The sequence below is a fragment of the Homalodisca vitripennis genome, chromosome 1 (assembly GCF_021130785.1).
Source record: "Homalodisca vitripennis isolate AUS2020 chromosome 1, UT_GWSS_2.1, whole genome shotgun sequence".
In the NCBI taxonomy this organism is placed as follows: Eukaryota; Metazoa; Arthropoda; class Insecta; order Hemiptera; family Cicadellidae; genus Homalodisca; species Homalodisca vitripennis.
The window spans coordinates 127,067,844-127,090,924 of record NC_060207.1 but is presented as its reverse complement, the minus strand read 5'-3'; the positions used below and the strand labels follow the sequence as shown (position 1 = coordinate 127,090,924).

The 23,081-nt window shown below is 33.9% G+C and overlaps 1 protein-coding gene across 1 annotated transcript; it reads right to left on the bottom strand.

The window, feature by feature from the left end:
* Positions 1–2,857: 2,857 nt before the first annotated feature.
* Positions 2,858–23,081, bottom strand: LOC124371084 (succinate dehydrogenase [ubiquinone] cytochrome b small subunit, mitochondrial). The gene is made up of 4 exons (XM_046829400.1): positions 22,844–23,081; positions 11,049–11,164; positions 4,956–5,143; positions 2,858–3,178 (listed from the first exon to the last, which is right to left on the bottom strand). Exons 1-4 carry the CDS (start codon positions 22,887–22,889, stop codon positions 3,001–3,003), a joined length of 528 nt encoding a protein of 175 aa, XP_046685356.1. The 5' UTR covers positions 22,890–23,081; the 3' UTR covers positions 2,858–3,000.

The following is a 23,081-nucleotide window of genomic DNA, read 5'->3' as shown; positions in this document are numbered from 1 at the left end:
GTCTGAGGCTATCTTGAGGTAACCGCCTTCATTCTTCTCGTAACGCCATTTCCAGCTCATCCAAAGTCCTGGGTTGGTTTGGGCGGCCCCGGATACTTCGTCCTAGTTGGTTCGAGACGTGCTCAATCGGGTTTAGGTCCGGACTGCAGGCTGGCCACTCCAGCAGTGGTATGTTGTGTTCGCCCAGGTACTCACGGACCAATCTTGTTGCATGTGGTCGAGCTCCGTCTTGCATAAATAAAAAATTTTGACCTGCCTGCTCTGTTCTCGGACGAATATGAACGTCTAACACCTCGTCCACATAACGCTGGGCTGTCAAAGTACCGTTTCAGATTATGAAAAGGTCTGTACGACCGTCAATTGTTATGCCACCCCACACTAATACTGTGCCACCGCCAAACGGAACTCTGGGAGCTAGGCAACAATTAATAAACCGTTCATTTCCTCTTCTCCACACTCGAGCGCGGCCGTCATTACCAAAAATTGTAAATTTTGACTCGTCTGAGAACATTACCTTACGCCACTGTCTCAGCTGCAAACGCCTATGGTCTCTTGCAAACTGCAATCTGGCTCTCTTATGACGTGCAGTCAATCTCGGCACTCGGACAGGTCTCCTAGATCTCAATCCAGCTTCCCGGAGTCGATTTCTAACAGTCTGATCCAACACACGATTTCCTGTCGCCTGGCTTAGGTCGTTTTGAAGTTCTCTAACAGCTAAAATCGATTACGAAGTGCATTAACTCGTAAAAATCGATCTTCTATGTGCCTAGTGGATCTCGAGCGGCCTTGTCCTGGGCGTCTTCGAAGAGTTCCTAGCTCCTGATGTTGGTTCCATAATCTTGAAATTACTGACTGACTCACACCTAAGCGTCTACCCACGTCTCGTTGGGAAACTCCCACTTCTATCAAAGTAACAGCTCTACTGACATCACTCTCAGGCAAAAACCGTCTAACACCCGCCATAACAATAAAAACACACAGGGCTAACTATAGAAGCCTAATCCAGACTGAACGAGATCAACTTTTGACAAAACTGAGCCTGAACCTTTCCTTATCTCATTCTTGTTTGGACATGATATCGAAATAATCGCTCTTATCTTTTACTGAATTAGTCAGAAATAAACAAGAATTATTTATCTTTGCTACGAGAGGTTCCTTTATCAGTGGGCAAAGTTCAAACATTCTTTTGTTATTAATACTTGTTTTACAAGACGCAATAAAAGTGATCCTTTAATTGTTTTGAGGTGTGTATTAAATGGTTTAAATTCGTCACTGGTTCAATCTGTAGTCAAACTTAGATATTAACTTCCTCTTTGCAATTTGCATTAAACTACTGATCAAACATTGTATATTTAATATTTTATAAAATTGAAATATAAAGAAATGTGTTTGCCTCTTTTGCATTTCAGCTGAAAATGTCAACAGTTGTGTACTGTCAGTTAAATTTGGATTATGTTTGCTAAATATTATCATTATATTTTTAAATTCTAAAAATATTCTGGGAAATTTTTCTAGTATTTCTCTTCATAAAAACCTTCCTTGATTCAACAATTAATTTAATACCTATACATTCTAAACTATTAGTTATGTCACCTAAAGTAATATATTAGGGTTCAATCAGCTAAAAAAATCCCTGTTGTGTAATCTCTTCCTTCAATAATTTTGCATTGTAGTACATTAGATTGATCTTTTTCTATTGGCAAAACTTTGTAGAAATTGAATATTCTGACAAGGCTTAATGTTATATTTAAGCAGAAAATCAACTTGGTTGGTTAAAAAAAATCTTCTATCATTAATGATTACTTGCTGTGTAACAGTGATAACAGTCATGGCTTAATGTAGAAATTATTAATGTCTTCTTCAGATTAGATAAGCACATTGGTTCTTTCACATTACACTCTAGTTCATAACACTTCCAAGTTCTCAACAAGCTCACTTGTTTTTCTTTGTATAAATTCTGTAAATAGATCAAAATGTAAGAAAACTTTAAGTATGATTAATTTATTGGACTTTAAACTAATTGGATATCAGATCCAATAAGTTACAATCAGATCAAGCATAGTATACACTTTTAAAACATTGTTATATTTTTTATGAAAAGTTTTGATTAGTCATTTATCTACAATGAACTTTATACTCTCAGTAAGTACTTGATCTCAGTTGTAATCGTTTTAGTGGGAATCGAAGTGGGAGGGTAGTAAAAGGTTAAAGATGCCAATTGATATATTTTTATAGCAATTGAGATAAAAATACTGAAAATGGTAATGTCAAGCTAAAAAACTTGAAGTATATAAGAATGTATCAAATGATATTTTTAACTTTTTCTCTGCCCTCCCAGTGCAACTACCACTGAAATAGTGTGACTGACAATATAACAAAAATTAGATTGTGTTTTTCTAGTTTAATTGCCTCCCAGACCACAGACCTGTGATAGAACTTCACCAAACAGAAAGTCCAATTGGAGAAAATAAGGACCACATTTAAGAGGTTAAAATGTTTTCCGTACTTTACAGTAATCAACAAAACCTTACTTTATCACATTACAAGCTGTCTTAGTAGTCTAATTATTCACACTGTATGCTAGAGCTAGACAAATGTATTCACATTCACAGCTTAAGAATATGGATATACATCCGTCCTATATGAATTCACTACAGTAAAACTTTATTTCAGTTTGGAAGTAAAGTTAATTATAAAATATTTTAAAGTTTTACTATAAAACTTTTGTTTTTACAAAAATCACAAAAATGTCTTCCTCATCCATTCATTTTGCTATACTTAGAATATAAATTTAATATTTCTAAAGGGAAAATATTAGTGTAATTGAGAGAAGAGGTTTGATTAAAAAAACAAATAATTTATAAACCGCATCATTTTACATGATCAACAGCTAGTTACTGTACAATACAAATTAAATTATTGTCAACAAAGACGAATAAGAAAATAAATGATTAAATACAACACAACCAGATCTTGTCTACAAAGCTGGAACGGCTGTCTTTATAATTTCCACAACATTCGGATGCCATTAGCGAGACCAACATCGTTAAAAATAAAGTTGAGAAGGCCAGCAAGAGTAGCGATGGAGAGTACATACACCAACGTGACAGCTATCTTGGGAATTACACTGCCGAAGATGATGGGTCTCACGTAATCCACAACAATCGCTTCAATGCCCCTGTAACATTTAAACAGAAATAAGTACAGTAAATAGGTTTGTTTCATTTGAGTAGTAATACTTGGGTCTTGAAGGCTAAACCACTTCATGTAATAACAATTAGTTGTGTAACAATACAATAAAAAAAATTAAAATATGAATGTTAATTTCTTCATATTTATTTGAATAACTTTAATGTGATATGTATGGTGAAAAGAAACCACAACAGATATATCTGTTCCATTTAAACAAAATGTTAAATCAAGAAAAAAACTAATATAATCTGTGCAAACTAATACTGATGTTGACATTAAAAAAAATCCAAAACTTATTTATGGGAGATCCCATTTCACTTTCTGAAAACAGATCACAACATATCTTTCAAAATTAATGTTTCAAATTATATCTCAGAGTTTAAATATTATCAAGTATATTTTATATTTAGTTGTTCAAGTATCTGCTATTATAATCAGTGGCCACATTATAATCCACCTTATTTATCAAAATAGGTGACACAGTACCCAGTATTATGCTCTAGTAAATACGTTGTTTATTGTACTTATGAAAGTTTATGTGAGAAAAAAGGTCTGGTAATAAGTTTTATAAACAGTCAGACAGCTCGACACTGAGCCTGAAGAGATGACAATGTCTGTCATCCTAGCCTCAATATATGCAGTTCAACTCTTAACAATACTGAAGTATTACTCTCTCATATTATGCTTAGAGTGTGCCTTAAATGTACTAGAGAACATTTCATTTGACAAACCTTACAAACAAATAGCTGCAGTCACTATGTAGTACATTGTAACATGATTCATCAACAATTACACAAAGTGTGTCTTATCTAACATCTAGGTTTTTTCAGTTTACACTGCATTGAAATATTGTTCAAACAAAATTTTACATTCATGAAATATTTCAAACTCACTGTGGAAAGCCATCTTCAGTCAAAAACTTTCAGTTTCAGTATATTTCAATGCAATGCGAACAGGAAAACCTAGATGTTAAAAATTTCAGTATTTATACATCACAAACGAGCCAACAACAGACGTTTAACCCTTCGCACGCCAATTAAAAATCCATTAACCTTCCTATAACGCCAAGACAAGTAAAAAATTTTGTTCAAAGCTAATTTTTATTAAAAGGTAAAAGCAAAAAAAGTATAAAAACAGGGCATTTTATTTAAAACTAGCGTATTTATTGATAAAAAAGAACTATTTATGAAACTGTTTATTTTAAATAAATTTTAATTCATTGTAAAATGTAATTAAACTGAAAAGTTTAATTAAATTTTACTACAAAAAAAGATAAATATTTGAGGTTGAGTGGTAGAGAGGGCTTGATAGCCCTAACCTTGCCTCTTTAATAAAGGTATTTTTCATTTCATTTCATACTACAATATGAAGAATAATAACGAGATACACAGTGTACATGCACACGCTCGTAACAATGGAGAAAGCAGTAATACATGCCACGGATATGTTTGGTTATGGCTCTGCAGGAGACGCATAACTGACGAGCAGGTTGTCGGAGCAAAGGGTGCTCACCTGCCCCTGCTGCAGAGTGAAGGTCGTTTATAAATACTTCCTTGGCAACCACGATAAGTACTGAGCATGCATTGGGCATTTCAAAGGCCTTTTGTGAACCAAAAAACTCTCCAAGAGACATAATCTATAATATTGGATATAACTGTATTTGGTGTTTTGGTCAAAGTCTACCACATTCTAATATATCCGTCTACAGTGTGGGAAGGGTTAAATACTGTTCCTTTTGTTTAATGAAGAAAATTTGGTCTGACCAGTGCATGTGCATTGTGATAGAGAGGGCCATGAGAGTGTCGAAGAAAGCGGAAGGCACCATGACAGCTACGGGCAGGATCAACAGTAGAGCTCCAGACAATGCTCGCTCTGCTGTCCAGATCTTGGTGTGGTCTCCATGTTCTGATTGTACAATAGGACTTGTTGAGATTCTTTTTACCACGTCCAACTACAACAGAACCCATAATTTACATTAGTATAATATTTTCAAAAGATAGCATTTCAACTTGAATATTGTGCAAAAGAAACCAGGGTTGGGAGATCTTTAGAACATGATGTAACACAACCTATGTTTACATTGAAAACAATAAAAAGATTAACCCCTCACCACAAAAGTGTCATTTTGGAGCACATAACAGAGTTGAAAATAATTTCTGAGTTTAGGGATCACAAATGTTGAATTACAGTCAGAATGAATATTCTATTTCACTTTTTTGGCTGGCACAGGTTCTACTGTGGTTTTTTATGAGCAGTAGGGTGGAAAAAAAATATAGTGTTTTATTTCAATATATAATAGTGATTTAAAAGTTGCCTTTTGCTATTATTTAATCAATTTTAAAGTTTAAACAAGATTGGAGTAGGGTAAGAGGTGCGGCAAAGGGTTAGAAATTGTTATTTTTAGTGAAATTTATTTAATTTTAAAACATTTTTATCTGTAAAAAATATTGTTGTATTTTTACATTGCTGCTTCAAAAAGGCAGTTATAGGTGACTAAGATGCACAAGATAACACCTGATCACAGTTGGTGACATAGAGTACGGTTGGAGTTGTGGGGGGAGCATGTTACTGCTTGTCTGCAGGAAGTTGGTGGGAGGGGGAGTCCATTGTTTCATGTTGCGACTTGTCTCTCTATGCCTCAGAGAGAGGTCAGTCCAGTTCAATTGCTAATGTGAGACAAGTAGTTGTTGTGAAGTACAAGTTGTAAATGATTATTTTGATTGTTTATCTTGTTAGTAAATAGTTTGTTAATAGTCTTTTAGTGTATTTGCATTATACTTATAAGATTTTTATTAGTGAGATGACAGACGTGTTGTTAAAGTGAGTTCAGACTAGACCTCAGTGGGAATGTCCCATTTTTGGTCATCCTAAAGTACTGAGTGATACTTATTTACCAATCTATAATGATGTCATGAAGTATTACCTTTATATTCGACATATTGAGTTGAAACCAGATATATCATCAAAAGAGCCAACGGTGAGAGATATTTTACATATTGTTATGGATAAAGTTGAAAATGTTTGGGTTAAGGCATCAATTCCTACAGTGTCTTGTACTCGTATGTTGCAAATGGGAAACGCTTATCCTGACAAGTATAGAACTATATTAAGATCAAAGGGAAGAAAAGGCACAGAAAATTATGACTTAGCAGTAGTCAAATTTTTAAATGAAAGTAAGCGCCTTTTTGATATAGCATATTGTAAGTGTAAGTTGTTCTCAGAGTGTAAATGTACAAAAGACAAAAAAGTACCTGGGCTTGAACACAAATTTTTAGTAGATCAAAGAAGTGACAGGAAAATTTATATCAGCACACTTGATAAGTTGGTCACTAAGATTTTGAGCCAGAGAGAGGATCAAAAGTTAAAGGTGATTCAACAAGAGCTTAAATACAAACAAAGTTGGAAGCTGAGGTGGCTAATACAACACAAAATGATGTGGTGCTTCAATCCGACAATTCAAATGGCGAATTGCTGGTAGAATCAGATAATATGATTGGAATTGATGTACTTCAACCTGAAGATGATATGATATAGAAGATGAGTTTTTAGCAGAATCAATTAACGATGAAAAACCTTCCACATATTCTCAGGCCCTAACAAAAAATATGCTACAACTACCGACAGTAGCTTCTATCTGTGACAGAACTGGGGTTTCAGGCAGGGTTGCAGCAGCTATAGCAAGTGTGGTTCTTAAAGATGTGGGAATGATTTCTGAGGAGAACAAAAGTAAAGTCATTGACAGGATGAAAATTCGAAGAGCTAGAGCCAGTAATAGAAAAAAAGGCAGTTGCAACCAGTGTCAAGTGAATCAAGAGAAGATGGCCTAATGCATTCTATTGATTTTCCACGTTTTCTCTGTCATACACAAGCAGTGGAAAGAGTAATCAAGCTTGTAACAGAATCATCACTCTGTGTTTGCGGTCTCAAAGAAAGAAATGGATTTGTCAAAGTCAGAATTGCTTCACAGATGATGCCAAAATTTTAATCGAAGAGACACTTACCTAAAATGTATAATTGAGAACATTGAATATTGATTTAGCTTTGTTACAATGTTTCATTTGTCTATTATTTGTATTTTATGAATATAAGTGTGTTTAATGAATAGAATGTGACTTTATTGCATAGGTTAATACCTTTTCTACTCTTTAATTTGGTTCAATATTATCACTGTACTATAAAAAGAAAAGGAGAAATTCCTTAATAAATTTTAGGCGAAGACAAATCATCACAATACCTACTAAGTGGGCCTATAAAAAGTTTTAATTAAATTGAAATGATAAACATAAAATACCATAAACAATTTCTAGAAAATTTTAAAATGTATGGACAAAAAACTATTTTCAAGGCTTTAGCGGCACCTCAATATGTGTTTCTAGCAAAAAAAAAAAAAAAAAAACCATTGTACAATTACTTCTCACATGAAAAGACAAATTTTTTCACTTTTAGAATGTGTAAAACAGAAAAATATTTTTTTGCCTTATACCTTCCACCCTAATGAGCAGTGCCACAATAAATTATTTTATATCTTGCACCTCAATATCTGATTAGAAATAAAAGTTGTATTGTTAAAATGTCCATATAAATGAATTAATAGTTTCTTAATATTGGTTTTTAATATTTAGATAAAAATAAAGAATACATAATTTTAATTGTCAAATAGCATATTTTATGAGCTATACTACAAATATTTAATATAGGCTGCCATTCCACTCATAAAATGTTTTTTGACCATCTACAAATATCATTGTATATATTAGTACTGTAATCTACATTTCCTGAAAATGCAAATTGTGTATAACAATAAATAATGTAAGTAGGTATTCTATTTTTGGCTTGTAAAAGTGCTAAAAATTGCATGATAATTTTTAACTTCTAACATTGCACTATATCAAGGATTAAATGGAGTAAGTGTAATAAAATGTAAATACAAAAAATGTAGCCTTCAAGTTAGCTTAAAAATTATGTAATTCTGAGTGGCATAGGAACCTAGCCTACGAGTACATATTTGTTTCAACTGAAATGAAAAAAAAAATGAAATGAAATATGCCTTTATTCAAGAGGCGGAGTTAGGGCTATTTAGCCCTCTCTACCACTCAACCTCAAAACTGCTGCTGCTGTACAGTGTATGTAATTTTAACCATAATGACAGAAGTATTTGCCTTCTTTTTTTTACTGAAACTAGGACAATGAGAGGGTGTATTACAAAAATGTTTCATTTTAATGGAAAGTTATTGGAATTTGTTGATGTGCCAAAAGGGCCTACGGTAGATCAAAGACAGAACAGCTGATTCGGATGTCTGCACATTACTCAAACGCATGTTACTTATACATTTCTTCTATCTCCTGATTGTGTCCTTCCCTCTTTCTTCCTTCTTCCCTAATTGCTCCCTTTATTTATTTCAAGTCGAGATTCGTTCAGTTGTTAAATTTATGTTGTAGTGAGCTGATCTCATCTCTACAACCATAAGCCTTTAATATCGCATTTGATGACCTATTTTAGTAATATCTTTATCTGCAAGATTTCAATTTTTATAATGTTAGTAGACCCCGATGAAATCGGCTGGTTATAAATAAATTTATAATCATATTGATGTTATATTTTATACAGTTTTTGACTGTGAAACAATTAAGAGTTTGAGTTTAAGCAGATTTGGCTTTGAGGGAGAGTTTCAAGTAATTTTGAGTCTGAATAAAAAAAAATCTTGTTTTTACAGAGATTTAGTAACAGTGTAAGGATTTTGTGGAAACGTTAAATTTTTAAGGCATTGAATACACGGACCCAATGTAATATATATAGACATTCAAATTTCATAATCATAAAAGTGAAGTCAATATTATTTATCAGTTGTAAGATAAATTATTATACGATGGTGTGTATAAATATATTAATTAGCAAATAAGAATGTTAGTATTATGGTAATTTAAAGAAGTTCATTTTAGCGAACAAGATTACTTGTTTTATTTAGTTCTTTGAGTAAATGATTTTTATTTTATAATACAAAGACAATTTTATAATTATATAAACAACTATAGCTATTTAATAAGGGGAATGTGCTATATGTGTAAGTTCAAATACAGCACATTGCAATGTTAGGTTCCATTAGTCAAGATGGTGAAAGAAGCAGGGTTTGCTTGGTTTGTGCTTTAAGGCCAATCAAAGAAACCACATGAAATTAATGTAACCATTAAAGGATTAATTTAAGGCTCTCTATTGGGGCGATAGGGAGAAAATTGTGTTTTTGCTTATATTGAAACATATATATCAGTGGCTTGTACCTGGAATCTAAAGTAAGGATTTGATTCAAACATCCTGCAAGAGATTTTGTAGACTGATGATTGTATGTGGTCAAGCTATGAGAGGGTGTATTAGCAGTGGAGTTGAGAACCATGTCATAGGCTGCTGTGGCTCACACAGCTTGGTTTAGTTTGTTACTTTTCTGTGCTTAATCAACATTGGAAAACTACCATTAAGTTCTGTTACTTTGTTTAAATTTATATATATATATATATATATATATATATATATACACGTATATAATGGCAAATTGGGCTATAATCCTGTTATTCTTTCATTGATGTACGATTACATTCATTGTTATGTATTATATTATAATACTTTTAATGAATATGGCTAATTTATTGTAATTGCTTACAAATTCAAATAAATCAAACAATTTTATAAATTATTATTATTATATATATATATATATTTACAATAATAATAATTATTGTATAATATTGTATAATTATTATTATTAATAATAATATTTAATATAATTACAATAAATTAGCCATATTCATTAAAAGTATTATAATATAATACATAACAAAGAATGTAACCGTACATCAATGAAAGAATAACAGGATTATAGCCTAATTTGCCATTATATACGTAGGAACATTGTAACATATAAAAATGGCAAATGTCCATAATCTAGCAATCCATTCAAATCATCCGTTGTATAATCTAAGGAATTTTAAAATCAGTGACTTGAATGCATAGTAAAATTTATATTTTATTGGAAAACATGTGATGTTATTAAGAAATACTAGTTAGTACTTCATTTATAAAAAAAAAACATGTACTACTCAAATCAAAAAGTAAATGCCTTATTAGGAAACCAAATACTTAGAACCACCTGTGATAGATTGGTCTAACTACATGCATGTGTTGAAAACACTTATAGTAAAATGAGAACTACAAAATGGAGATAACGCTAATTTGACAGTAATGGTGATATATAATATACTCTTTTAACAAGACTACAGATAATTTTATACACATCAAAACAAGAGGAAAATATATTATATCTTAATGAGATCAAGGCTACCAGTTATAAATATAAAGTGGTAAACATAACATTATCTAAATAGCTACTAATAATATGATCACACCTTTGTAATTAGATTAAAAATTACCTATGATTAAAATAATTAAAATTTGAATTATTTTAAATACTTGTGAGTTTACCTAACAAAACAGTTTATATTTGCCATTGTTTGTTACTTTTTTTCTATAATACATAAAATGTTTATTAATGTATGTGTTTATTAATTAAGTATTAAATAATATGTAATGACAATAAAATTACTAAAACATTTCATTGTAAATACTAAAAGGAGTACTTGTATAAAGACTGACCTGAGCGAATTTGGTGCTGCAGACTTGGTAAGTTGTTCTTGTGTAAACATACATCAAATTATAAAAACAGACCTGATAGAGTGTAATGCTCCAGACTGGTAAGTTGTTCTTGTGTAAACTTACACCAAATCATAAACATTAACCTGAGAGAGTTTAATGCTGCAGACTTGTGTTGTTTTTGAGTAAAAACATACACAAAATTATAAAAACAGACCTGAGAGAGTTTGGTGCTGCAGACTGGTGGCTTGTTGTTTGAGAACACCTGGAGGTTGGGAAAACACGAACTTAGCCGGAACTGATTTTGTAGTACTACATTCTTGATGGGGCTTACTGAAAAACATACAATCCACAACATTTTTACAAAGTCAAGATACAACAACTTACTTATGGGGAGAGTATTCTGTTCCTATTACCATACTACGGTTGATTATTCAGACAAGAGGACTTTATAACTGTAATTATACAATGTATTTTGGTTTTTATATGAGGTGATTTCATACATAGTATTATTAAAGTATTAGATATTGACTTGAAATTCAAAACAGTACAAATTTTAAAATTTTAAGAATAAATTGGGTTAAATAAACACAATTTATACTGTACATAAAACAACCTTTAAGAATTTTTCAACAAAATTATTTTATTGAAAAAGAAAAAAAAATGGTTAGCAGAGATTCTAATTGAATTTAGTGTGCACCTGTGCTTTGAGTGCAATTGTGCAGTTGACGAGAAAATGATAATACATACCTTTTCTCCTATATTACACAATATTTTGTAGTCTAGGGGTCTGTGATGTCAAACAAAAATGGAAAGATTTCATTTCGAGCTTCTTTGCTGCTGAAGTTTTTGAAACTCTTCAGACGAACATGACTCCAGATTCCAGGAGTCAAGACTGTGACAGTGTCAGATACAAGACGATTCACTAAAAGGATGGTGAACTGGAGCTAAAGTCAACATTCACTTTGTTCCAGCTAATTGAGGTAATTGGAATTTTGTAATATCCTTATAAACTGCATATATTATTAAATGGACTACCTTGAAATGTGAGTGTTTCTATTTTACATGGTACTGGAAGTTTAAATACTTTTTTGCTGTGGTTAACAACGTTAGATGGGCTGGTTAAAAATTAAAATGTAGGGACTAATAATATAAATTGTTCTAAAAATAAAATTGAGCTAAAACTCATCTTTGTACTGTTTTAAACTGGAATGTAATTTATTGAAGATAGTGAAATCGATTTTAGGTTTGGAAAATATTCTTCATGTTAAATTGATGACTCTATATAACACCTCAGTATGATTTATAGACTCTGAATATAGAAAAAGTAAAAATTTTTGTTTATCTGTCCACATGGAATGAAATATATTTAAAATGAGAAAGTTACAACTTTTGTGATCAGGCCCAAACAAAAATTGTTAAAGATAAATTTGTGAAATTTTTACAGTATGGACGTGACTCATAATTTCACACAGTGACATGTTTTTATTCATAAAAAAATAAGTTTTGTTAAAAAAAAAATATTTTAAAACATGCCATTTTATTACACTAAATTAAATCTTAAATGAATATAAACATGTTGCCTAATCCAATATATAAATTTGGATTTCAAAAATACCTAAATTTCCTGGTTTAAATCGGTGTAATGTCACATATAGGATAGAAAAACTTTTTTCTACTTTCTTTGTATTCAGAAAAGTTATCTTACAAAGCTAAGAATTTAACACAAAGAAATACTTTCCAAAATTTGAGTTGATTCCACCGCTTTAATAGATTAAACCTTTTATAATGAGGTTTTTACAATTTAAAGTAAATATTTCTTCCACATATTGGTATGCTCAAATTGTCTAAATTTTATTGAATTTTATTTTAATAAAATTTAAACAGTTTGAATTGTCAAACTTTTTAATTAAAAAAATATTAATTGATTAACACTATAGTATTCTTACAACTGGAACATTTACAACTAAATGTTCGTTCTTTATTCCTCCTTAGGTTTTTTTTTCTTGATTATTTTATAGAGAAGTTTAATAACAACCACCCTGTTACACCTGAAAAATTGAGGACAGCACAATTCTTTAACTCATGCTTCTCCTCTTGTGTGATAATGGCTGGCAGGTGCCCTGAAGCCCGGAGGATGGAGGTGAAGAATTCCAATCATACTCTGGAGCAATTTTCTTGCGACTGATCTCAGAACAAGAACTGTTTTAATGTAATTCTGAGCATCCATAAACTTAATGCTCCGGGCTTAGATAAAACATCAGCTCAATTAATTAAAGACAATACAGAACCCTTAATGGAGCCACTTCTTCACATTATCCATCTTAGCATCAGAACAGGGAAATTCCCAGATGTATTTAAGATTGCAAAGGTTGTTTAAACTTAAGAAAATGGATTATTAATTTCCAACTTAACAGTCCAATCTTACTGTTAAATTCAGTCTCTAAAACTTTGCAAAATGTGTCAAAAACCAACTCACAAAATAATTAAATGACAGTCGTATTATTATTTCTGAACTATATGGATTCAACACAGACAAAAATACATCCAATGCCTTATTTAATATTACAAAAACATTATTTTAGGACTAAGCTTAGAGCATAGTCAACAAATGATTCTAGATTGAAATTCAATAAGCAGAAAAACCAACTAGGCTATGGAACACTGTACTTGATGCCTGGTAGTATAACATACTAATAGTCCTCAACCCTAAAGCTGGCAGAAAGGGGTTCAAAGGTCCCTTTTTGAGGTTTTCTCTATACCTCAGTAAGGTTTGGTCCTACAGCAAATGTAGGCTATGGGTGAAATTCAGATGATATGTTTCATTTGCTTGAACATACTTTCCAGAGCCTTGTGAAGTTAGCAGCGATCAGCAGCTACTTAAAACGGTTTAGTTCTTATGAAGTATTTTAAGATCTACTGTAATAATTGGGTAAGGGAATTCAGATGATAATTTAATTCCCTATTATGTATCATTAACACAAATTTTAGGGCTTTGTGCTATTGGCAGCGGTTTAAAGAACCATTTTCTTTTATATGGTAGTAAAACATTGGTCAGTCACCACTTTAGACACTTCTTCATATCGCTTCTGACCACCAGTTGTTCCTGCTATGACGTGGCTATGGTCAATATTGTCTGTTTGTTTTACATATCTGAAATACAGGTAAATTAAATCAAACGTATGTAACCTATATTTGTTTATAATTTTTGTTTTTGCTGTATATCTAATGGTGTTTATTGCAAAAGCTGTTGAGACAGATAAGTAATTTTGGCTGCAGTATAATAAGTGGCCACCAACACAATCTAATCATGACCATCTAAAACTACTGAAAACAAAATGTCAGACAGAATTATGTAATAGGTATTTCAAATAACAATATAGTTCTGCTGGTGTTAAATTTTAAAAATAAATATATTAACAATAAATAAAAAAACTATTTATATTTTATAATATGTTACAAACAAAACAATAACATTTAACTATTTTCAAGGATAAATGTGTCGGACTCCTTGTGAAACAAAGAAAACATGTACAATATCATTATTCTTGCCGTCATCAGTCAATAACCAAACACATGATTTCACTTGAAATTAATTTCCACACAATTTTACTTTGAATTAATTTTGAATGATAATGTTGAACAGAATTAGGTTTTATTCTTTTAAACTTACAATTACTTTAGCCAACATAAAATGGTATTTGTGCAGGTACTGATGCCATCAAAGTTACACTCATTGGTACTTATGTATTAACGCCACAGCAGCAAATATTTAGGTACTTTGGGATTATATCGACCACACCAGTATGAAGAACACAAAAATATAAATTTATAGAAACAAACATGATAGAACGAAAACACAACTCTTTAATTACAAAATTACAACGATTATCAATTGTTAATGTCGCTGTTATCTTATCTTTCTCGAGAATCCCGATTACGGCAGGCCGCGCGGCATCACATGATTATTTAAGTTTTTGCACGGTACATAATTGCCTTTCCATTACAATTCAATTTATATTTCTGATCAGCACCTCTAGAATTTGATATTTTACTGATAGGTACTATCTCGAGGGATGTTTTTCTTTCGTTGACATCAGCGCGGGCTTGCCGAAGCTCGTGCTGATGGCCGGAGGCACTTGCATTTTGAGTGGCGGAGTGTGATCAAGAATAAAAACAAGTTTTGTGTTCTTTTCAATAAAGAATTTAGTTTTTGTTTGGTAATGTTTAAATTGTAAGATAATTCTAAAGAAGGAACGAAATAACAAGAGAAAGATTGAAGGTACTTTCACTGCAAGAGACAATGGAAAGAAGAAGAATACAGTGGATGGGGCATGTGAAGAGGATGGGAGATATTAGAATGCCTAGAATAGCACTGGAGAAGGAGGAAAGAGGAAGAAGACCAAGAGGAAGACTGAGAGGAAGATGGGAGGACCAAGTGTGGAAAGACATAGAGAGAAGGGGACTACAGAAAATGCAGGTGGAGGAAGAGGAGACCTGGAATGACAGACAAAAGTGAAGGAGGCTGTGTACGACGACCCGACTGATAACAAACGTCAGATGATGATGATGATGATGATGAATGTTTGTTTTTGTTGAATTTTTGTGTTTGACGAAATGTAGGGGTAAAACACGGAAGTACAACAAAGCGACGCACCAGCTGAATGGGTGGCGAGACGGCAATTACGTTATCTACTAGACCGCTCAACTCTGTCTGAAAATGGGGAGGGGTTTGCGATAAGACAATTCCTGTTTTATATTGACAAAATATTGTTCTACGCTAATCTAGTAATCAGTAGAAGCAAAATGTCAAATAACGATTCATGTCTGGGTGTGGTCGGTATAATCCCAAAGTACCAATATTTAATACTGAGAAACTGTTGAAAAGATAATGGCCTCCATATAATACCAAAGTACCACTATTAGTTTTCCAGATATAACACATAGCTGACCTGTGACTACCATAACTTTAAATACTTACATCATTCGGTTTGACAGTTTTATTTTGAATTATTCGCTAGTTTATAAAGTCATAACGTATTAACGCCACCACAGCAAAAATTCTGCCAATCCGAAAGATAATTTTTAACTCCAATTTGTAGTGCAACGAAAATACTTATTTGGATTTGACAAAATAGAACAAGATGCAGTTGTATTTTTTCAGGAGCAAAATATTTTACTTAAAAATAAAAAATGTCCAATTCCATGACATGAAACTTTATTTTGATAAACGTAACTTTAGCACAATTTATTCTGACAGTTGGAAAGGTTACCAAACGAATATAATAGAAATATAAGGATTTCATCACACTAAAGTTAATGATAAATAGAATTTTATTGATCCTGATAGAGGAATTCCTACAAAAACAGTTGAGAGAATGTGGGGCAGTGCTAAATGGAGAAATAAGAGACATAGGGGGACAGCAAGACATCATTTGGAATCCTATTTATCAGAGTTCATATGGTGACAGCATCAGTTGAATGAAAATAAAGACAGTTTTGAATCTATCTTATCTTTATTGGTCAATTTTCCATCTAAATACTAATGAATACTTTGCTTTTAATTAAAGATCTAAAGTGTTTTGATGTTAAATAAAGTGTTTGATTTCATATTTTGTCACCAAACATTTTAGGTTGTGATTGTCTGCACTTGTAATCATTAAATTTTTGCTGTGGTGGCATTAATATGTAAGTACCCTTTAATTACGAGGGGTATTAGAAAAATAAGGTTCCCTATGCCGCCGAGACAGAATGCGATACGTTGGGAGAAATCTGGAAACACTGTCTTACTCATCAGCTGTCCCTCTCTCTATCCATACCACTCGCGCCTCACTTCGTCCAACAGTGCCGGCCTAGCTGCCTTCGAAGATAGAGCTTCCTATTGTTGTTACCGCCAGATGCGAAATTCGTGCTGTGATACGTTTTTTTTAATGCAAAACAGATTTTACCTATTGAAATTTATCGACAGTTTATCGGGAAAACTGCATATCTGTTCAACACGTTCGGAAATGGTGTAGAGAATTCAGTGAAGGCCACATGGAAATTCACGATGAAAACCGAAATGGACAGCCTTCAGTTTCAGATGGAGTTGTTGAAAAAGTTGAGACAATATTGCTTGAAGATCGGAGAATCACCATTCACGAACTTGCTTTGCTTATTCCTGAGATTTAGAACTGAGACGCGCGATCCAGAACCGCCGGAGAAGAAGATTGTCCAATGGTGTAAGGCTTCTCCATGACAACACTCGACCTCATGTCTCACGTCAAACTCAAGAACTGCTGACAAATTTTGGCTGGGCTATTGTGCCCCATCCCCCCTATAGCCCAGTCCTAGCCCCAAGTGATTATCACTTATTCCCAAAATTAAAGGAACACTTGGTCGGCCAATGCTTCAGTACCGATGATGAAGTCAAGAAAGAGGTTACTCGATTCCTCAAAGGATTGGCGGCAGAATTCTACAACATGGGGATAGAAAAATTGGAGCATCGTCTACAAAAGTGTTTGGACAGAAACGATCATTATGTGGAAAAATAGCTTAACTTTAAAGTTTTAAATTAATGTATAACACTAAGTATAAATATAGAGCTGTCTATTTTAAAAAATCATGGGAACCTTATTTTTCTAATACCCCTCGTAATTAAAAAGTCATAGTTTGTTTCATTTAACCTAAAATAGTACATGATTTTCAATATAGTATTCACAATACCAAATTTAGAATGTTTAAAAAAGGTCTTCTCAAGTGCATTTGCAAGTTGTTTGTTATAACTTTTCTTGCAATGAAACACTATTAGATTTCCATCTTTAATCCTAGTTTTCATCTCCTTACTACAGACTGAATAATTTGGATTTAAAGGTGGTAGAGTATGATAAGTGGACTCAGTTTTTATATTGATTAGTATAATCGAGTCCATCAATTATATTAGCATATAAGAACAATCATATTTGAAATTTAAATAATCAATATAATAAAATAGTGGCAATATCATAAACAATAAAAGAGCTATAACAAGCAATTAGAACTGGAAAAATGAAAAACTCATAAATTATTTCTTTGTTTGAAGGTTATTTTTGACAATGGAAGGATTGTGAAGGAAACAGGACTTTTCCGGACATTTGCCATCGTTCAGTGAAACAAGAAATCAGTAACACTACGTTTCGAGATCTGCAATCTGATCTCTTCTTTAGGTAAAGAACTAACCTAATACATAATTACAAACTAGGTTAAAATAAACAAATCTTACAAAGCGTTGTGGCACGCCTAAGTCAGGAATCACAACCTACATGTTGTTTGTCAACTTCACTAACTCTATATTTCCTTTGACAAACCCTTTAGGATTATTTTACCCTCAAGGGATGATTGGTCAGAGGGGAAGAAACCTCTTCCACCAGCGGAGCTCGAATGGTTCACAGACGGCTCTAAAACAAAAAGCGGCACAGGCGCTGGAATTCTGGGAGTGAGACCATGTAAGGAGCCGGTAGTCCCTATGGGTCCGTATCCGACAGTCTTTCAAGCGGAGGTCGCAGCTATTATGGAATGTGCTCGTGAGAATCTTCGTCTGCGATATAGGGGCAAGACGATTAACATTTTCACGGACAGTCAGGCAGCACTGATGGCGCTGGATTCTTGCGTGATCAAATCCAAACTGGTTTGGGATTGCTATCAGGCCGTTTCCTCCCTTGCCAGAATCAACAGTGTAACCGTCTGTTGGGTTCCTGGTCATGAGGGGATTCTTGGGAACGAAAGAGCTGATGCCCTGGCCAACCAGGGCTCAGCGACAATTATGACGGGCCCTCAACCGTTCTGCGGTGTTCCAAGGTGTGAATCCTCTAGGGTTGTCTCGAAATGGATTCGCACGGAGCATGGGAGAAGGTGGAGGTTGCATCCGGGTTTGAGAGTGAGTAGAATGGTATTACAGTTACCTTCCTCCAAGGTGGCTTCGGACCTTCTCTCATTACACAGATCAATGTCTTCTAAGGTCATTGGTCTCATTACGGGGCATGGTCACCTGAGGAAGCATCTTCAGAGTTGGCATCCTTCAGGAGAATCCGCTCTGTGGAAGGTGTAATGAGCAGGAGGAGACTGCTGAGCACCTGCTCTTTGATTGCCCTGCAATAGCAAGAGAGCGGTATGCCATCTTTGGTAGTTTGGACAGGGGCGGTGGATTTTCCCAGGAGGACTTGATAGGTTGTTATCGGCGGTTTGTTGAACTGCTGAAGTTGTAGACTGGTGGGCCTCATGGTGTGTTTCCGGGATCATGCGCAAAAAACCCTTGAGGCTTAAGTGCATGGCAGTAGGCCGCCCCAAGGGGGGGAAAAAAATACATGCACTTAATAAAAAAACCATACAAAACACTAATCATTAAAAACTGAACTACGGAATACAGGTCACAATATGTCTTCATTCGTCTACTAACCACCTACGACTGACCAGAGGGACTAGTCAATGGTAATCGTCACAGCTGGCTAAAACAAGATGGCGGAAATAAAAAGGAAGGGGGACAGGAATGGGCCCTTTCGTTATTATTGGTTCATGCGAGATGAACTTCTTAAAACCATATTGTGACTCCGTATTGGTTTATTACAAATATCTGATCCGTTTGATACTTTTGGTTTTCTCTTTAGTTCATTTTTTTAGAATTGGCAACCAAAGCGGCCTAATCTCGACTGATGGTTGACTGATTGGTTGGTCTGCCAATTTAATGTATGTTGCCTCAATTAATTTCCTTTTGAAGAAATGTGGTTCCCGATGTATTATGTTCGCTTCATCCCAATTCATATGATGGTCTTCGGACCAACAATTGTGTGCAATTTTTGACTTTTCTGTGAGACCCTTTCTCGTGTTTTCTTTGTGCTAACGAAAGGGCCCATTCCTGTCCCCCTTCCTTTTTATTTCCGCCATCTTGTTTTTGCCAGCCGTGACGATTACCATTGGCTAGTCCCTCTAGTCAGTTGTAGGTGGTTAGTAGACGAATGAAGACGTATTGTGACCTGTATTCCGTAGTTCAGTTTTAACGATTAGTGTTTTGTATGGTTTTTTATTAAGTGCATGTTTATAGAGTTAGTGAAGTTGACAAACAACATGTAGGTTGTGATTCCTGACTTAGGCGTGCCACAACGCTTTGGTAAGATTTGTTTATTTTAACCTAGTTTGTAATTATGTATTAGGTTAGTTCTTTACCTGAAGAAGAGATCAGATTGCAGATCTCGAAACGTAGTGTTACTGATTTCTTGTTTCACTGAACGATGGCAAATGTCCGGAAAAATCATAAATTATAATGAAATAATAACAAACATTTATTACACAAAATACAAAATATGCATAACTATTTACGTTTTCTCCTAGGTACCAATGATTAAAGGGCCCCATACACCTGCGAGTCTGGCCCGTGAGCTAGGCTCGGCGAGCCGGACCCACTGATTATTCACCATACACCTACGTATGTTGCTCGCCCACTTGCAAACATGAGTTTTTCGAAGAAGGTTGCAGCTGCGGTCATAGTGTTAGATGAGCTACGTGTATTTAAGAAGAAACGGAAGAAAAGGGTAATGTGGTCAAAGAATTGGTTACTAAATAGAAAGAGAATTAGTCACATGAATTTATTGAATTTTGGGTACTTTGGGATTATACCGACCACACCCAGACATGAATCGTTATTTCACATTTCGTTTCTACTGATTACTAGATTAGCGTAGAACAATATTTCGTCAATATAAAACAGGAATTGTCTTATCGCAAACCCCTCCCCATCCTCAGACAGAGGTCAAAGTCGAGCGTCTAGTAGATAACGTGATTGCAGAGTCTCGCCGCCCGTTCAGCTGGTGCATCGCTTTGTTGTACTTCCGTGTTTTACCTCTACATTTCTCCAAACACAAAAATTCAACAAAAACAAACATTTACCAAACTAAACTCTTTATTTAAAAAAACACTCAAAACTTGTTTTTATTCTTGATCACATTCCGCCACCCAAAATGCGAGTGCCTCCGGCCATCAGCGCGGGCTTCGGCAGCACCTTCGGTGCTGCCCCGCGCTGATGTCGACGAAAGAAAAACATCCCTCGAGATAGTACCTATCAGTAAAATATCAAATTCTAGAGGGGCTAATCAGAAATATAAATTGAATTGTAATGGAAAGGTAATTATGTACCGTGCAAATCACGTGATGCCGCGCGGCCTGCCGTAATCAGGATTCTCGAGAAAGATAAGATAACAGCGACAACAATACCGATCACAATACCTGGAAATGCTTGTAAGTTTGTAATTTTGTAATTGAAGAGTTGTTTTTTCGTTCTATCATGTTTGTTTCTATAAATTTCTATTTTTGTGTTCTTCATACTGGTGTGGTCGGTATAATCCCAAAGTACCGAATTTTGTTAGGAATGATAGTCGCCAAGACTATCAGAACTTATTTAAGGATGTCAGCTGAAAGTTTTAATATGTTATTGGACAAGGTTTAACCGCTTATAACGAAAAAAGACACTATACTGCGAAACGCTATATCACCAGAGGAACGCCTCACTGCTACTCTCCGTTTTCTGGCTACCGGACGGTCTACATAATAAATGCTATCGGCAAATTTCGATACTCTTCAATAAATGTTGTTAAAAAAATCAGGGCTCATAAATAACTTGGGAGTCAGCCATGTTAACTCAAAACACCTTACCCTTGGTGGATTTTTTGGTGGTGGGGGCACGAGTCCGATCCGTAATGTGCCATACACTGGCGAACTGATACTCGAGCCGAGCCGCACGGCAAGCAGTGGCGGATCCGGCTCGGCTCGCCTGAATTTGACTCGTCTCGGCTCTTTATTGTCCATACATTGACGGATTTGGTCCATTTCTAGGCGAGTCGAGCCAGGCTCGCGAGCCAGACTCGCAGGTGTATGGGGCCCTTAAGACAAGAAGTTGTTGAAAGCATCCTCTCTAGAAAACTGTACTTCTCTTCTGTACAAATACTCACATAGATGATCTGCAAGTAGATCGACTGATGTCACTTTTTAAACTTAGTTTCAGGGTCCTCAACGAGCATTCGACTGTGTTATTGTTTATAAAAGGCAATATATTTTTTATATGAAAGTGTTTACAGTTTAAAAAACTGTAACTGTGAGAGGAGCAAATATGGTTGTTTTCAGTTTTCCTAATTTTAGTTATAATAATTTGTTTGATCACTGTAAATATTAAATTCATATTTTAATTAAAAATATAATATGATTGTTATTGAGGACTATAGATACTTTTATATTTATTGATAGTCTAGGATTTGAGATGCAAATATTAAGTATCGATGATTACATTCTTCGATATTAAAAACCGGGTCCGCTTATCGTACCCTAACCGTTATTTTAATTTAAAATACGATTGTGATTATGGCTATAGATATGTTGATATGATTTATAAACGCGTATTCAATAAATGAATATTAAGTATCGATAATTGTACTAATCTATATAAAAAAACCGGATCCACTTATCGTACTCTACCTGATAATCATGATTCAAATGTGTTAGTGCCTGCTCTTTTACTGCAGCCGTAATTTTTCGTGCATGTAAAACTGGCAAAAGTGTTAGGCAGCAACTGCATAGAAGTAGCAATCATTATATAAACTCCAAATATTGTTAGTTTGGTGTAAACCAATCTGGTAAAAGAAGTTTAAAAATATAATGTAGGCCTAGTCCCATAATTTGTTAAAACCTAGTAGATGCCATCAGGGATTAAGTTTACTTATTTAAGGCATAAATAAATCGATAGGATCTTTTTTTAAATTTTGACATAGGCCTACTATAATTTACAAATATGACATCCTTGTTTGTATTACAATTATTAATAAACATTACAATTATTCCATTATATCCAACTAAATGTAAAACAGTTACATTCTACTGTTAAGACATGAATAATGGGGTGTGTAACTGTCCTAAACGAAAAAAAAATACATAGGAAAGCCCATTATCAATAATTGACCTGTTTTGGATTATCGATTCTAGTTTCCTCTTTAATGTACTCTATATTTAACTCACCTTTAATATGCCTAATGGAATTTCTCAGAAGACAAGATAACGCCATTTTAATGATTACAAATTTGTTCTAAAAATCGAACAAAACTATTCAAGTGAATCCAAAACTTGGTTCAATAACTACTAATTAGTTTGAGAGACAAAACGTATTTATAACACTCACAATACTCAAAGTCGTATGGGACAATAAAGTCTACAGCCTGGAATAAAAAAATGGATGGGCTATCGGTCAAAATCGTCT

Excerpts from the sequence above, each read along its gene's own strand:
- LOC124371084 (XM_046829400.1), bottom strand. The coding sequence starts at position 22,889 with ATGGCGTTATCTTGTCTTCTGAGAAATTCCATTAGGCATATTAAAG. Across the intron at positions 11,165-22,843 it reads TTCCATTAGGCATATTAAAG|TAAGCCCCATCAAGAATGTA; the intron begins GTGAGTTAAATA and ends TATGTTTTTCAG. Across the intron at positions 5,144-11,048 it reads GCAGCACCAAACTCTCTCAG|TTGGACGTGGTAAAAAGAAT; the intron begins GTCTGTTTTTAT and ends GTTCTGTTGTAG.